General features: G+C 38.9%; 1 protein-coding gene across 3 annotated transcripts in view; it reads left to right on the top strand.

The window, feature by feature from the left end:
• Nucleotides 1-18,420, top strand: part of LOC107654513 (pleckstrin homology domain-containing family H member 3-like) — a 57,932-nt gene that overhangs the window by 34,992 nt on the left and 4,520 nt on the right. The window contains exons 4-12 of one of the 3 annotated variants that reach the window (XM_016441608.1): nt 1,590-1,772; nt 4,849-5,006; nt 6,520-6,643; nt 7,233-7,551; nt 8,180-8,387; nt 13,959-14,095; nt 15,061-15,181; nt 16,826-17,257; nt 17,601-17,792. In XM_016441608.1, coding sequence (XP_016297094.1) covers nt 1,590-1,772; nt 4,849-5,006; nt 6,520-6,643; nt 7,233-7,551; nt 8,180-8,387; nt 13,959-14,095; nt 15,061-15,181; nt 16,826-17,257; nt 17,601-17,792 — 1,874 coding nt within the window. Of the gene's footprint in view, nt 1-1,589; nt 1,773-4,848; nt 5,007-6,519; nt 6,644-7,232; nt 7,552-8,179; nt 8,388-9,659; nt 9,784-11,337; nt 11,657-12,296; nt 12,505-13,958; nt 14,096-15,060; nt 15,182-16,825; nt 17,258-17,600; nt 17,793-18,420 lie in introns of all 3 variants that reach the window. The other 2 variants (XM_016441609.1, XM_016441607.1) reach the window with 2 other exon arrangements.

Below are 18,420 nucleotides of genomic sequence, written 5' to 3' on the forward strand. Positions count from 1 at the left end.
TTTGCCATAAAAGAAAAATTGATAATTTTGACCCATACAATGTATTGTTGGCTATTGCTACAAATATACCTATGCTACTTAAGACTGGTTTTGTGCTCCAGGGTCACAAATAGTTTTTTAAATGTTTTTGAAAAGTCTCATACTCACCAAGGCTGCATTTATTTGATCAAAAATATTCAAAATAATATGAAACAGTAAAAGTATTATGAAATATTATAAAGTAACTATTTATATTTGCAAAGCTGAATTTTCAGCAGGCATTACTCCAGTCTTCAGTGTCACATGATCCTTCAAAAATCAATCTAATATGCTGATTTGCTGCTCAAGAAACATTTCTCATTGTCAATATTTCTGTGAAAAAGCATTTATTTGAAATTGTAAACTTTTGTAACATTCAGAATTACTTTCAGAATTTACATTTACAGTAATATTCAAGTAATGCTGTGTCAATAAAAACAGAAACTAAACAATATTTATCAGTTGACAACACATTGATTATTTAACACTTAAAAATAATCAGTATTATTTGTATTTGTTGTGAAATACCAATATTGATCAATCTGCGACTCCTATACCTACAATTAAATTTTCCATTAAAAAAACACTATACATGTTTACAAATAATATATTTAGTATAAACTCAAATCTACCCAAAGGAAGTTTTTGTCAGCTTTAGCTCACTTTCGGGAACAGTCCATAGTCCCCAGTACACGCACGCGCATCAGTTATAGCATGTAATATTATTGGTGACACACGAATTGGCTGACACACCAATTGAGACAGTTAGACATCGTTAACCAACACTTAAGCTGCTGACCACAGATTTAAGTGTGTGTGTGTTATTCAGAGTTGTCCATGATCTCAGAGTGTGCAAATGTGAGTGCTATGCGGTATTTGCTGCACTGGAGTGGTAATAATACTCAATCACATGTAATGAGTAATAATAAGCAGGGCAGAGTAATATTAGTGTAGAGGGGTCCAAATGCTCCGCCAGCCTGTCTCATGCTGGCCTGCAGAGCTGCTAAATAAGACAGTCTTCCCCCAGTCTGTCTGGCTGACTCTCTCTCACACACACACACACACACACACACACACACACACAAATATTCAAAGGGAAAGGTAGCAGGTGCAATGCATCTGCAAGCAGCAGCGGAAAAAAAGGTAACATTGTCCAAGTGTCATGAAGGTTTACTAAAAAAAAAAGCACTTTTCCCATGAAATGTTTCTTGATTATTGGCTCTGATACACATTTGTGCATAGACAACAAACTTTCTGAAGGTCTGGAGGGAGATTTTATCCCTAGTGTGACCTTAACACAACCCTCTATTAAGTTGGGTGAGTGGAGTTTTGGTATCCTGCTCTCGGCTGGATGTGGATGGGCTGGTTTGTGCTGTTTCGCCTTTTTCCATGATCACTCAGTCTGACTCTGCATGAGCGCTGGGAACTAGCTCTCAAAGAATGATATTTCAAATGACACATCATTCATTTCTGTCAGGTTTTGAAATGGAATCTCCATATTCTTATTTGATTGGTCTGTTACAGTATTTATCATCTATAATATGGGTGTTCTCCTCTGTTTTGTTTTTCAGGCTGGCTCCTGCGGGAGGTGCAGGGAGGTTGGCTCCGGCAGAGGAGGTTCTGGTTTGTGTTGACAACAGACTCTCTTGACTACTACAGCGGCCCGGAGAGTGATGCTCGCAGACTGGGCACGCTAGTACTCACATCCCTCTGTTCAGTGCTGTGGCCGGATAAACACACCTACAAACAGACAGGTAACGCGTCTGCAATTAAACTAGGACAGTCTAGTCTTGTTTTTACACTCTCAGAAAAAGTGTGCAAGATTGTACATTTAGGGGTTCAACAGCTTGTCACACTTAAAGGGAAAATATTCTGCCTTATTTACCCCTGGAAGGGGTACCATAGTACCCTAAAGGTACATGTTATTTTTTTGTATAACTAATATGTACATTTTAGGGATAAATAAGGTATCAGTCAAAACAGTTCTTTCTGCACTGAAAGGTGAAAGAGCATGAAACTAAAACCACATCCTCTGTTTTCTCATGACTTGGGTGATGATTTTAAGGTTGTTTTGGTGATTTTTATCATATAATATTCCTTTTTATTATTATTATATATTTTTTTAAATTCCACAATCAACCTCTCCTCAAACATTGTTTGACACCACAAAAATATACTGACAAAATCTGTGTCAGTATGAACGAACACCCCAAGAAAATACTATTTCAGTTTTTCTACTTAAAACGTAATGTTTAATTGAAAGTGTTACTTGCTGTTTCTTTGTAATTGCTTGTGAAATTTACTAGTTTGTAATTAGTTTTTTTCAGTGATGGAGATCGGTTAAAAGTTAATTGTGTGCTTCATAGACTCATTGTTTACTCCCTTGAGATTTACATTTAGAGAACATATTGATATGTTTTCTTCAGTGTATTCCTTAATTGTTTTACTTGGTCTTAAAAAGGTCTTTAAAAAGTTTTCATAAAGCCTGCAGAAACCCAGGATGACTTTATTTGTTTGTCACTCTTTGTCCTGGTCAGTAAATGGTGTGAGCCAGAATTCATAGTCCAGTGGAATATAAACACAGTATTTCACTCACTATTTTAGGGTTTGCACTCAAAGTGACACACATTTTTTCAGAAAGAGCTGATCTTCTGGACAGATCACAGGCACAAAGCGGCCGTGAGACCTGTTGATCTCTTGTCGGCATTGGCGTGAATTCTTTCTTGTGGGAAGACTTTGATTGAGGAAATGAAATGCAGGATTGTTTGAGAAGACCAAAAGACCAAAAGAGAAATGAAGGCAGACAAACGAGAGGCATTGTTGTCTGGGAAGATGGTAGGGAATGACCAGACAGACTCAGAGGCTTAGTCATACTGTATATGTATGTGTGTGTGTGTGTGTGTGTGTGTGTGTGTGTGTGTGTGTGTGTGTGTGTGTACAAGGGCAGCATATTCTGCCTTATTTACCCCTGGAAGGGGTACCATAGTACCCTAAAGGTACATGTTATTTTTTTGTATAACTAATATGTACATTTTAGGGATAAATAAGGTATCAGTCAAAACAGTTCTTTCTGCACTGAAAGGTGAAAGAGCATGAAACTAAAACCACATCCTCTGTTTTCTCATGACTTGGGTGATGATTTTAAGGTTGTTTTGGTGATTTTTATCATATAATATTCCTTTTTATTATTATTATATATTTTTTTAAATTCCACAATCAACCTCTCCTCAAACATTGTTTGACACCACAAAAATATACTGACAAAATCTGTGTCAGTATGAACGAACACCCCAAGAAAATACTATTTCAGTTTTTCTACTTAAAACGTAATGTTTAATTGAAAGTGTTACTTGCTGTTTCTTTGTAATTGCTTGTGAAATTTACTAGTTTGTAATTAGTTTTTTTCAGTGATGGAGATCGGTTAAAAGTTAATTGTGTGCTTCATAGACTCATTGTTTACTCCCTTGAGATTTACATTTAGAGAACATATTGATATGTTTTCTTCAGTGTATTCCTTAATTGTTTTACTTGGTCTTAAAAAGGTCTTTAAAAAGTTTTCATAAAGCCTGCAGAAACCCAGGATGACTTTATTTGTTTGTCACTCTTTGTCCTGGTCAGTAAATGGTGTGAGCCAGAATTCATAGTCCAGTGGAATATAAACACAGTATTTCACTCACTATTTTAGGGTTTGCACTCAAAGTGACACACATTTTTTCAGAAAGAGCTGATCTTCTGGACAGATCACAGGCACAAAGCGGCCGTGAGACCTGTTGATCTCTTGTCGGCATTGGCGTGAATTCTTTCTTGTGGGAAGACTTTGATTGAGGAAATGAAATGCAGGATTGTTTGAGAAGACCAAAAGACCAAAAGAGAAATGAAGGCAGACAAACGAGAGGCATTGTTGTCTGGGAAGATGGTAGGGAATGACCAGACAGACTCAGAGGCTTAGTCATACTGTATATGTATGTGTGTGTGTGTGTGTGTGTGTGTGTGTGTGTGTGTGTGTGTGTGTGTGTGTACAAGGGCAGCAGTTGGTCAGGAGTCATTCATTATCCAGCACAGCGGACACGATAGAAACGGTTTCTTCTTTTAACAAACAAGTTGTCATATAATATCATGGCTAATGCTTTGGCTCGTCCACAGAGTAAAACAGATCTGTTAATGAAAACATTAATGAGGTACAATTTTCGCCTAAGAAATCGGAGATGTTTACAGTGGACACCAGATATTTTGGCCTGTAAATTTTAGAACACCCACTGGTTCTGAAAAACCTGGAAATATCAGGGAATGTAACCATGAAATAGTCATAGAAATGAATTTCCACAGCGAATATACATTGTTCTGCTGTAAAATATTTAATTTGCTAGATATTGCTCTTTGCGAGTGCTTGTGTACAGCGAATACTTGCCCCCAAACAGTCTAGAGAGATTGGTGGACTTCATGGAGATTGAAAAGAAATGGTGTGTTTTGAACTAAAGCTTCATTCTTTTGACTGCCAAAGTTAACAACAGGGGAGAAATGAGATATTAGTTAGATCCTCATAAAAGATCTAGATCCAGCTCTCTCAGAACATCTGAACACATTTACTGCAGGACAGACACGTGAAATATGAGGTTGTCAGAATGCTGGAGCTCTATGACATTTGTCTTTAATCAGAAACAGTATAAGCATATGTTTTGTTGCATTTTTTTTGTTTTTTTTTGCTTTTCTTTGTTTATATACTCTCCTAATTGTTAGGAGATGCTATTTTTGTATTGCTCCTCTTTGTTGAATGGCACTTTTTAAAGAGTTGCACTAAATATGGGCCTCTTTAATGTGTATGTGTGACAGGTTACTGGAGTCTGACAGTGTATGGCCGCAAACATTGCTACAGACTCTTCACAAAGCACTACAATGAGGCGGTGCACTGGGCGTGTGCTGTACAGAAAGTCATAGACAGCAAAGCGCCAGTTGAGACGCCAACACTGCTCCTCATACGAGACATTGAGGTGAGAGAACAAGCAGCAACGGAGATGAACATGACAGCATGTCAACATATATCAAGATTGTAAATGTTGCATGCGCACACTTATTTAGAAAGGATGCTTTAAATAGAACATAAGTGACAGTAAAGGCATTTATAAAAGATTTCTATTTCAAATAAATGCTGTTCTTTTGAACTTTCTTTTAATCAGAGAATCCTGAAAGTTTCCTTAAAAGTATTAAGCAGCAGAACTGTTTTCAACATCAATAAGAAATGTTTCTTGAACAGCAAATCAGCATATCAGAATGATTTCTAAAGGATCATGTGACACTGAAGACTGGAGTAATGATGCTGAAAATTCAGCTTTGCTATCACAGGAATAAATACAATTTTAAAATATATTAAAATAGTAAACAGTTATTTTAAATTCAAGCAATATTTCACAATTTTACAGCTTTTACTGTATTTTTGATCACATAAATGCACCCTTGTTGAGCATGTGAAACTTTTTCAAAAATATTTAAAAATCTTATTGACCCCAGTCAGATTTTGGAAAATAGTGCATAATGTAAGATAATATAATCGTTTTTTTTGTCTCCACTGTATGTGTGTGTGTGTGTGTGTATATATATATATATATATAGATATATATATGGCAGCTTAGCTCCTAAAGACCAGTTCAGGATGGCACACATATACAGACACGGTGTGTAAACCATCTAAACCCCACCCACTGTCATCTTTCTGCCCCACTATATTATTCTTAGTTTGTTGGCTAGTGATTTTACACTTATAGATGTGCTCCTCGGTATACCGTGTCTCTGGAAATAGTTTCGAAGGCAGCGAGTAGCTCTTCAGAATAACCCTGTTGTTATGATGTAATGCCGGCGCTCTTGGATAGATCTGTATTAATAGAATGCTAGTTGCTAGCCCACAGGACTCCTTGGAATCCCATTGAGGTTGTACATAAACGGGCAGACAGACAGGCAGACTATAAATAAAATATTCATGAAGCATTATGTTAAGTATCAGTTAGAAGATATAGTTCTGACATGTAACCTTAAGTTAATATCTGTTTGTACTATTTGTTTTACCACTCACAAACTCAAACACACAGTACATAGTGGTTATGGCAGGAGGTCTTGTCACGTTTAACTGCTCTTAGTTTGGTTGATCATGTCTGTTATAAGCAAACACCCCACAACAAACATAAACTGCCCTTATTCACCCTTGAAATGTACATAGCAGTTTTCATTATACATACACACACAGAGCAGGCCTTGACCAGGGTTGTCAAATCCATCTGTAAGCTGAAATCTGTTTCCATTTCATTCATCCCCCCTCAAGCCATTTTCCCAAACATCGCATTTCCATATAAAACGTCATTTCATCATTTCATTATGGACCCCATAACAAAGAGGTCAAATATTTATGGGGACATAATGATACACAGCAGATATATCTGTCTTGAGTTTATTTATTTCAAGGTGTTTCATTGGCCTTGCATTGCTTTGTGTGTGTTTATGTGCGTTGTATAGGAGAATAAATTCAATCCAGAGGTTGTGGAGCACATCTATGAGCATAATCCCATCCTGAGGTACACGCAGAGCCCCCTCTACGCCCCACTGTTGCCTTTCCCCTATGGCAGCCTCCACCACACACGTGAGTCAACCACACACATACTCACATGGCATATATCACATATACCCACCACTGGTTTCAATGAACCAATCAGATTAGACACCCCCCCTCTTTCTACAACCCTGCCGTTTTGGTGTATCCATGGTCACCCAGCTACCTGTCAAGTAGAAGTAAAGCAAAGGCAAAGCTGTGTTAAATTATAAATGACTTATCTGTGCACGTCATTATTTATTTAAAATTCATGTTACCCACTTAATCAAAAATATTTATGTCTCCTCCCTTTTGCAACAACATCTCTTCTCTGATGACCTTTCCCCTCCAAAAATTTGCTGACATGAAGCCAAATTTGCTGACATGCAACACATAACCATCCAACGATCAAATCAATTTCCGATAGACAAAATCAAGTCCCATCCTATAATTTTTTTTTCTTGGATGTTATAAGTTGCACTGAGTAAATACAGCTGAATAAAACAAAAACTGTGTCCATCTTCATTTCAGGTGGCAAAGCAACAAAATGTGATTATTTTAAAGGGGGGTGATTCTTTTCTATACCCACTGTATATATGTATATATGTATTAACACACCTCGTCTTGCTTTTCTTCTTAGATATGGCAAGTAAAGGCTACACATCCATCCGTGAAGAGGCGGTGAGGCTTTTTAACTGCCTCCAGCAGTTAGAGTCGGCCCGTGAGCCCATTCCTCTCATACAGGGGATCCTCCAGACCTGCCTCGACCTCCGGCCACTCCGAGATGAACTCTACTGCCAGCTTATCAAACAGACCAGCGTTACCAACTTACGTGTCCAGACGCAGACACAGACACAGCTGAATCCACAGCTCAGATACTGGCAGCTGCTCACCTGCATGAGCTGCACCTTCCTGCCCAGCTGCAGCATACTCCGATACCTGCGCTTTCACCTGAAGAGGTGAGTTATGCACATCACATCTGTACAATGCACTGGATGTGTACACTCACAAATCCACCAGCCAGATCTCAACATACACACATAAAGGTTACCTAGAAGTCCTTGAGTATAAACACGCACAACTGCCTCCGGTTCTGCGGTCGAGTGTGTAGGAATTATGGGCTGCCTGAGGTTGACTGGAATGGAAGGTTCCAGGTTGACTTTTCCTCTCCTCGAGGGGCTGGGGAACGGCATGATGCTTTCTGCATCTCATGGCTAATTGACTCTTAAAGTACTGCCAGGCTTGGAGGACAGACAGAAAATAAGAGAATGGCTAAATAAACGAGTGTGCCGTGAGGAAATGGTGCGTTGACCACAGGGCTTTGATTACAGAGGCGGCTGGTGTAATGGAGACGGACGAGTCTCTGTTCTCCTGAGACCCCCAGACGTTTCCCGCATGTGTTTACTTAACACAGATAGGGCCTCTGCCATGCATGCAATTACCAAGTGGCTGACACTTCATATCGCAAATAGACAAACTAAACAGAGAGGCCACACAACTTCCCTCTGATTTTTTTGGAGGGAAATTTTGCGGTTTAGATGCGAAATGATGGAAATGGTCCTTAAAATCCCTTTCTTCTGCTATCAGGGTTCAGAGTTTGAGTGTGGACTCGGAGGTGGAGAGCTACGCGTCCTTCATAGCCCAGGCTCTGGAGAAGACGCGCGGCCGTGAGTGTGTGCCCTCATGGGAGGAGATCCAGGGGCTGATGGGAAGGCAGGAGATACTGTGTACTGTGCACTACCCTGGACCGGGCTGCTGCCAGATACCGATCACCTCACACACCACGGCTAATGAGGTATTGGATCAACCGTTTCCTCTCTAGCAGAGGTTGATGGGAACCTTAAGCCACACAAAGGATTAATCATTAGCACGCAAATAATAAGAACCAGACAGATGTATTTATTTATAAGTGTACTGATTTTAGTAATGTTGAATTCTGTTTTTGCAATTATCCTTCCACAAAAATGTAAGAATATGTGTGAGTTTGTGTGTGTATATATATATATATATATATATATATATATGGCAGCTTAGCTCCTAAAGACCAGTTCAGGATGGCACACATATACAGACATGGTGTGTAAACCATCTAAACCCCACCCACTGTCATCTTTCTGCCCCACTATATTATTCTTAGTTTGTTGGCTAGTGATTTTACACTTATAGATGTGCTCCTCGGTATACCGTGTCTCTGGAAATAGTTTCGAAGGCAGCGAGTAGCTCTTCAGAATAACCCTGTTGTTATGATGTAATGCCGGCGCTCTTGGATAGATCTGTATTAATAGAATGCTAGTTGCTAGCCCACAGAACTCCCCGGAATCCCATTGAGGTCGCACATAAACAGACAGACAGGCAGACAGACAGACAGACAGGCGTGAAAACCGCAGTGGTTGAAATGTTAAGTGCCCAGACCCCTAAATGACCTTGCTGATTGCTATATATCTCTTATAGATAAGATATGCATGGATATTAAATATTTTAACAACAAGATAAGGGAGGCTGTGCTTTATTCTCAATATAGTCTTTGCAAAAAGACACTATATTTTTGCCGTATTGCTTTTTAAAAATGATAGTATTGCTTTTTAAAAATGATAACCATACAATAAAATAAGCTTTGTTTTAATGAAAATGTTGTAATCTTAAGTTTATATATGTATGTACTATTTATTTTACCTCTCACAAACACACATACAGCACATAGTGGTTATGGCAGGAGGTCTTGTCACATTTAACTGCTCTTAGGTTGGTTTATCATGTCTGTTATAAGCAAACATCCCACAACAAATATAAACTGCCATTATTCAACAACAACCAGGGTTGTCAAGTCCATCTGTAAGCTAAACTCTGTTTCCCTTTCATTCATCCTCCCTCAGCCGTTTTCCCAAACACATTTCCATATAAAACATAATTTCATCATTTCATTACGGACCCCATAACAAAGAGCTTATGTGTTTATGGGGATATAATGATACACAGCAGATATATCTGTCTTGAGTTTATTTATATCAAGGTGTTTAATTGACCTTGCATTGCTTTATGTGTGTTTATGTGCGTTGTTTTTGTACAGGAGAATAAATTCAATCCAGAAATTGTAGAACACATCTATGAACATAATCCCATCCTGAGGTACACGCAGAGCCCCCTTTACGCCCCACTGCTGCCTTTCCCCTATGGCAGCCTCCACCACACACGTGAGTCAAACACACACACACACACACACACACACACACCTATGTTGCATATATCACATATACACACCAATGCTCACATAAAGAACATTTCAATGAACCAATCAGAGTAGACACACCCCCTCTTTCTACAACCCTGCCGTTTTGGTGTAACCATGGTCACCAAGCAATATATTTACCTGTCAAGCAGAAGCAAAGCAAACTCGGCATCTGTTTTCAAGTGCTTTGAAGCTCTCAGCTTCCTTGAAAACCTTTACAAAATGAAAAACTTTACCGATGTTTTTTGGTCTCCTGTTTTTTTGAATTCGCCATGAAATCAGAACTAACCATTCTTATTTCTTTTACCTTCTCTCATGAAAATCGGACTTTTCCCCGTGTTTAAGTGCTATAATCGTGCCCCCGGTGCTTCTGCTAACCCAGAAAACGTCAAAAAGAACAACCCAGTAATTTTTTTGGTAAGCCTTTCTCTGCAAGCTTGTGTAAAAACGTGCCGCTCAGATTTTGCTCCCCCTATGATGTAGAAAGGGGATCTTATTATAATATTACCACCCCTTAATCTGCAAGTTTCCACCCATTGTGTTTTTGCAAGTGACAACGGTGTACCAGTTCTAACACCATGGCGAAAGTTTGAGATCTGTCTTCGGCTGCACTGACGAGCACAGAACACTGTTTAGAGTCCCAGCCTCAGAGGAGATTTATTCATTTATTTACTGTATATTACGCTGCTGCCACACAGATCTAATATAAACATGTGACTCGGTAATTCGGTTTATGTTTTTAATATATACTTGTGTGTATTTGACAGTTCAAGCGCAATAAGATATGAAAGAAAACTTACATGCTGTGTGACAGGCGCTTTCTGTGTGTGTGCTTCGGATGTGTGCGCTCATAAATCCGTATATCAGAAGTTTAAACTAATATGCTTTAAAACGCAAGATTTCAGCGTAATAGACATGATAATCAAAATCAAACTTGATGTTTTTTGGCAGAATATCTGAGGAACGAGCTGATGACCTTTCCCCTCCAGCAACTTGCTGACATGAGATTGCAGCAAATAACAAACAACCATCCAATGATCAAATCAATTCCAGATGGACAAAATCAAGTCCCGTTTTTTTTATTGATCAAGCAGCTGATTCACTGAAATATACATCACAATAGTGAAGAAATGTAATCACAATTTCTGTTCAAGAAGACTGACTTGAATGACATTTGGCTATATAAAGGCGTTCTTGACGCATTTTGCACCAAATTCATGAAAAATGTTTCAAGTTTATCTATCTTGCTCTCAGCATCTGGCTTTCTATATATGAATTGCCACTCTGAATGCACAAAATGATTGACAGGCAAAAAAGCACCTCAAAGGCATTCTGATTGGACAAACAAAGAATCTGACCACCAGCCACTTTTATTTGACCATTTACAGAGACAAAGGTGTGATATTCCAGGACAGTTATTGAATAAAGAAGTTGAAATATCCAAAGTTTGAATCTTTAGTGACTACAAAATATACTGTATATACACAGTTAACACACCTTCTCTTACTTTTCTTCATAGATATGGCAGGTAAAGGCTACACATCCATCCGTGAAGAGGCGGTGAGGCTTTTTAACTGCCTCCAGCAGTTGGAGTTGGCCCGTGAGCCCGTTCCTCTCATACAGGGGATCCTCCAGACCTGCCTCGACCTCCGGCCACTCCGAGATGAACTCTACTGCCAGCTTATCAAACAGACCAGCGTTACCAACTTACGTGTCCAGACGCAGACACAGACACAGCTGAATCCACAGCTCAGATACTGGCAGCTGCTCACCTGCATGAGCTGCACCTTCCTGCCCAGCTGCAGCATACTCAGATACCTACGCTTTCACCTGAAGAGGTGGGTTACGCACATCACAAATCTACACAGTGCACTGAATGTGTACACTCACAAATCCACCAGCCGGATCTCAACATACACACATAAATGTTACCTAGAAGTCCTTGAGTATAAACACGCACAACTGCCTCCGGTCCTGCGGTCGAGTGTGTAGGAAATATGGGCTGCCTGAGGTTGACTGGATTGGAAAGTGCACTTCCTGTTCGCTCGTTCTTTTCCTCTCCTTGAGGGGTTGGGAAACGGCACGATGCTTTCTGCATCCCATGGCTAATTAACTCTTAAAGTACTGCCAGGCCCGGAGGATAGACAGAAAATAAGAGAATGGCTAAATAAACGAGTGTGCCGTGAGGAAATGGTGCGTTGACCACAGGGCTTTGATTACAGAGGCGGCTGGTGTAATGGAGACGGACGAGTCTCTGTTCTCCTGAGGCCCCCAGTCGCTTCCCGCATGTGTTTACTTAACTCAAAAAGGGCCTCCGCCATGCATGTGATTACCAAGTGGCTGACACTTCATATCGCAAATAGACAAACTAAACAGAGAGGCCACACAACTTCCCTCTGATTTTTTTGGAGGGAAATTTTGCGGTTTAGATGCGAAATGATGGAAATGGTCCTTAAAATCCCTTTCTTCTGCTATCAGGGTTCAGAGTTTGAGTGTGGACTCGGAGGTGGAGAGCTACGCGTCCTTCATAGCCCAGGCTCTGGAGAAGACGCGCGGCCGTGAGTGTGTGCCCTCGTGGGAGGAGATCCAGGGGCTGATGGGAAGGCAGGAGATACTGTGTACTGTGCACTACCCTGGACCGGGCTGCTGCCAGATACCGATCACCTCGCACACCACGGCTAATGAGGTATTGCATCAACCGTTTCCTCTATAGCAGGGGTTGGGAACCTTAAGCCCATGTGCCACCATTGGCACACAAAGGATTAATCATTAGCACGCAAGTAATAAGAACCAGACAGATGTATTTATTTTTGTAATGTTAAATTCTGTTTTTGCAATTACCCTTCCACAAAAATGTAAGAATATGTATTTATTTATTAATTTGCTCTGTTACTTTAACATGGATTTTTCTCTGTTGTTATTAAAACTAAAATAATTACTTTTAACCCTGCATCCTCATGTGAGGACATTATATTTCAGTGAATTTCTCTGAGACTATACATGCCACAGTTTTAAGTCTGGATGTCCTGTACAGAGCACATTCAGGGCTTTTCAGAGATACTAAATGTTTGGATGTTTCACCATGACCACTCCCTCTCCTTGGTCTTCAAAAATGTCTGATAATTTAGTGACACTCTTATGGAAATATAATATTTTGTAATTATCATTTAAATCTGACTAATTTTTAAACTGTGTGTCATAAATCAACATCTCAGGAAAATGTTATGGGGTTTCAAATCAAAATATGACTTTCTGTTACGAAACAGGATGTTGATTTCATATATGTCCTCATATGAGGACACTGGGACTAAAATAGACACAACAAATGAATAGGGAAAGAAATTATTTTTTCAATATTCCTATGAAATATTATAAATTATTATGAAAATCTTGTCAATTATTACTCCCATTATTACACTTCTTTTTTCATTACATGTTGTCCCAAAAACACATTAATATGCAAATTAGATTTAGTTTATAGATACATTATATATAATGAAAAAAACTGTTTATGGCCATTTTACACACATTTTGCATAAAGAAAAATGGTATATCAAATCATTCTGTTATAACATAGTTGAGAATTATCTTTATACAAAGTTTGGAAAAAAAAAATCCCGAAAACTAAAAATGTATTGGTGATTAAAAAAAAATCAATTGTTTTTGCCTATGCATGTTCATTCATGTGTTTTTATTTAAAAAAAAAAATTTGAGTCCCGATGTCCTCTACCAAGGACGTAGCATAACTTATGAATGAAATATAATTTTTAATTATTATTATTATTATTTTTTAAATCATTTTTTTAATGCTCTAAACAATGTAATGACATGAAAAAAAATTTTTTTTTTTTCTAAAATGTTTTGCCGGGTCTCAAGAGGTTAAATCAAAGTTGTTTTTGTAAATTGAAATATTAAAAAATATTAGATGAAAAAACTTGGCAACTAAGTTTATGCACTAAAATGACTAAACTAACACTAGAATAGAAATAAATAAAAGCTAAACAGAAATATAAACTAATACAATTAATAAATTAAAACTGAAAATATAAAAATAAAACCTAATTCAAAATATGAATAAATACTATAATAGTATATAAATAATACTAAAATAACAATCTCGCTCTTATTTTCTCTGTCCAGGTCGTGAGGAAGATGGCGGAACGCCTCGGGCTGCAGGACAGCCGAAACACATTTGCTCTTTTTGAGCAGAACTCGTGCTGGGAAAAAGCTATCGGAGGCAGCACCATAATCGCAGATGTCATCACCAGATTTGAAAAGTAAATATTTTTAATAAATATCTTCAACCTATTGTAATATGTTTAATACAACTAATGTACTGAACCTAAAGTACCACAGCACTATAGTTTGTTGGACATGGTACCATGCAAGTACCATGTTTTTTGAACATTAACCGTGATAGTACTATGGTGTTTTTTAAGTACTATGTAAAGACCATGTAATCAATCAGTACCATGGTATATGTCAAGTTGCAATAATGATGATATGTCAAGTTAACGATAATATTACCATCCACGATAGCACCACAGTACAGTACAGTGTAGATCTGTGTTTTCATCATTGATTTATTAACTTTCCCAGCACTTTAGCACAGTTTAACCAACCCCCCTGATGCACGCACACACACACACTGTGAGAATGGACAAGCAGCTCTTTATTAGTATTCTGTGTTCCAGTAGGGATCTCAAGGTTAAACTGATGTCATCAGCATTAACTGATGTGGGAAGCAAACTGAAGGATAGATAAGCCAAGCCAGCCAGAATTCAAGGCATCCGCTTTATTCTGGGAAGTGTGTTTGTGTGTGTTTTTGCACGTCTCAGTGCCAACTCTTCCCAGAAGTGGGTTCATGGACACACGCCTAGTCTTTCTCTCACACTCGTATATGTGTACACACACAAACAAACCTGCGCATACAAAACTAAGCAGCATAAAAAGCTTAGCAAATCAGGGTGAGTCATATGTTTCGGAATGATGACATCGCTCTGTTGGGGTGATTTTAGTTGTGTGTTTAGGAAGCGTTGGCGGATTTCATTTGTTGCCGCCATGCTCTGCTTGACAAGTCTCCTGAGCTACTTGAAGACTCATAGTTTAAGACAAATACATAGTTTTAGTATGCTTGAGAAGGGGTTAAATAATAAGCCTGTAAGAGGGCTGGGGCCCTCTTCAGATGTGTATCTGATTCATATGCGTTTTCCATTAACGAATCTCTATCTCTGTCTCCCAGTTTGTCAGCTAAAGATCCAGACACTGACAGCCAGTGCCGACTCTGCTTTAAACTGTATTGTCTCCTGGACACCGACAACATCAGTACAGACAGCATTGAGTACCTCTTCCTGTATGAGCAGGTAAAACGACAAGAGACGGGCGGAGATGAGCAGAAATGAAAAAGCTAAATTAGGGGTAGGCTATATGACCAAAATCTTATATCACGATATGTATGAGTCATCTCATTTCACTGTAACGATATATATCACAATATAGCTATTTTTGCTTTAAATAAGGTTTTATATCAAAATTTTGGATACTTTTGATAGAAATTTCTATATTTTTGATAGAAATTTCATAATTCTTCATAATTCAATATCACAAGAAACCATTACTGGCCTAAATTTAAAAAAAAAGCTCACTGAAGACAAGTAAACGGTCAGCGATCAAATAAGAATAAGAAACTAATTACAAACAATAGGACAAAAAAACTACAGTAGAACAAATAAATAATAAATTATACATTCATTGTATAAAGTAATCAAATGTATAAAAACAGTTCAAATTTTTCCCGTGTACATTAAATATATATTTCTTCTTATTAAAGTTACAAAAGTGATTTAGTCGAGAGGAGTGAGTGATTTTCTCTCTTTGGTTGTTTGATTAACATGAATGACAGACAGCAAGATCTAATATACGTACTGCTACACGTGTCTTCTTTCTCAGCAGTTTGCTTTCACTTAAGACCTTAATTAGTGTGTTTACAAAGATAATTACAAATACCAGTATTTTGACACACAAAAGTGTGTGTATTTTACCATTCAAGGCCTATAAAGCGGCAAAAATAACTTCAATATTCCTGCGCTCTATGAGCACGTCTTCACATGTGCATGTCTCTCTAACAGCGCTCAGAAAAGTCTCTCAGACAGCACGCGCATATAGCAAAATTAGTTCTCTTTCGCTGCTGATTGCGTTTCAGCGGCATAAAATCACTTGGTTTTTAACCGCAATGTTTAAAAACACATGCAAACTATACGTTTTCGTGACCGCGTAGCACAGGAACATCACGTGAGCGTGTAACCGCGATAGAGACGATAATCAAAAATCTCTACCGGTTGACAAATTTCTACCAGTTAATCGTGTCCACCGTTATATCGCCCACCCCTAAGCTGAATGTTGATGATTGAAATTCATGAGTTTTACAATATTCACACTGTTAATGAACTGAATTAAATTAACGTTAAACTGAACTGAGCTGAGTAACAACATGTCTTCAGTAGAGCTGCTCACACAGAACTTTACACAGTTATTGAACTAAAATGAATCAACACTGAACTGACTGGAGCTGAATAATGACACTGTTGTCTGGCTACAGCTGTTTTATGGCAGAATTTGGATTTGCCTCATTTCGGAAGTTTGCATCAATGGTTTTGTTACTTTCCTGTTCAATACTGTGAAAAACTAAAGGTGACTTGACTGTTGAGTAAAAGTATACAGCGAAAAAGAAGACTAAAATAGAAGTGGCCTATAGTGGAATGTGTTTTATAAAAGGCTAATAATAATAATAATAATAATAATAATGGATATCTTCCTCTGAACATTTAAAACAGGGATTTTCCAATTCTTCCTCTCTGTTTGTTTCCAACTAGTTTCACAGTTGTGTGGACCGATGTGTGCCTAACGTCTTTATCAGTCGAGTGAAAAGCAAACATACAAACACAGCACACTAGTGAACTCGGTAAACTTTCCCTCGCTTGACTTCCTCCCCCCTCTCTCTGTCTCAGTGTCATGAGATGGTGGTGCGGGGGCAGCTGCCAGCCTGTGAGGACGACCTTCTTTCCCTGGCAGCGTTGAGACTGCAGTGTCTACTGGGAGATTTCAGTGCCCTCTCACCATACCCACCCTTGGAGCAGCTCTTTCCAGCTGAAGTGGTGGAGGCCCGGGCCCTACTGGCCCCTGTTGATCCCCCTGGCTGTCCTTCATTCCCCGGGGGTCTGCTGGCTGGGACGCTGTGGGGACACAAGCGGCGTCAGGAACAGGACCAAAGACTGCGGGCCAGACTAAGGGAAGAGGGAGCCGTGGTGATGTCGGCCATTTTGGAGCGCTGGAAAGCCCTGGCAGGATACAGTCGCAGAGACAGCATGGCCGCCTATCTCACCATCGCCCGGCAGTGGTCGGGGTTTGGCTGCACGCTCTATGAAGTGGACTTTTACATAGTGAGTGGTTTTCACTATATAACTGTTTTCAACATTGATAATAACAAGAAATTTTCTTGAGCGGCAAATCAGAATATTAGATTGATTTCTGAAGGATCATGTGACACTGAAGACTGGAGTAATGATGCTGAAAATTCAGCTTTGCCTCACAGGAATATGTTAGAAAACAGTTATTTTAAATTGTAATAATAATTCACAATGCTATTTTTACTGTATTTTGTTTTACCAAATAGATGCAGTCTTGATAAGCCTAAGAAGCTTCTTTCAAAAACATTGAAAAATCTTAAAGGTTTGTACCACCAGACAATCAGAGCTGTGCCTATCATCCTCCTGTTTCTCATAGAGCTCGACAGGAAGCTTCTCTCAGAAGTTGTGGCTGGGCGTGGCGGCTTCCTGTGTGTCTCTGTATCGTCAGGGTGAGGCTGAAGCGTTGGAGTCTCTGCCGATTGGTCAGATCTGTTCCTATGGCGTCTCTGATAGCAACACATTCAGGATCACTGCAGGAGACAGAGATCTGCTCTTCGAGACCTCCAAGGTAAGCGTGCAACGGCACCATTATATCAGCAATATCCCTAACTGGTGTCATAACGAAAGCAATAAAGTGACTAAAACTAAAATACAAAAAAGCTAAATAGAAATATATATTTTTAAAAGTAATTAAAATGTATACAAAAAATATAAAAACAAGAGCTAATTTAAAGGGGTCATATGATGTTGCTAAAAAGAACATTATTTTGTGTATTTGGTGTAATGAAATGTGTTTATGCGGTTTAAGGTTCAAAAACCACATTATTTTCCACATACTGTACATTATTGTTTCTCCTCTATGCCCCGCCTTTCTGAAACGCGTCGATTTTTACAAAGCTTATCGTTCTGAAAAGCGAGGTGTGCTCTGATTGGCCAGCTATCCAGTGCGTTGTGATTGGCCGAATACCTCAAGCGTGTGACAGAAATGTTACGCCCCTCACCATACTGTGATGCAGTCTCCCGGCACGACTAGACGAAACCATTAAAACCCATTATAAACGAGGCATTTGTTGCACCCAGTGGGGACATAATTATGGATTATAATGACTTATACTGTCTTTTGCCGCATAAACGTAAAACCATGTCTGCATTTGTGATCGGAGAAATGACAAACAACAAGCACTACTCTACACTGC

The sequence above is a fragment of the Sinocyclocheilus anshuiensis genome, unplaced genomic scaffold (assembly GCF_001515605.1).
Source record: "Sinocyclocheilus anshuiensis isolate Anshui unplaced genomic scaffold, SAMN03320099.WGS_v1.1 scaffold419, whole genome shotgun sequence".
Classification (NCBI taxonomy): Eukaryota; Metazoa; Chordata; class Actinopteri; order Cypriniformes; family Cyprinidae; genus Sinocyclocheilus; species Sinocyclocheilus anshuiensis.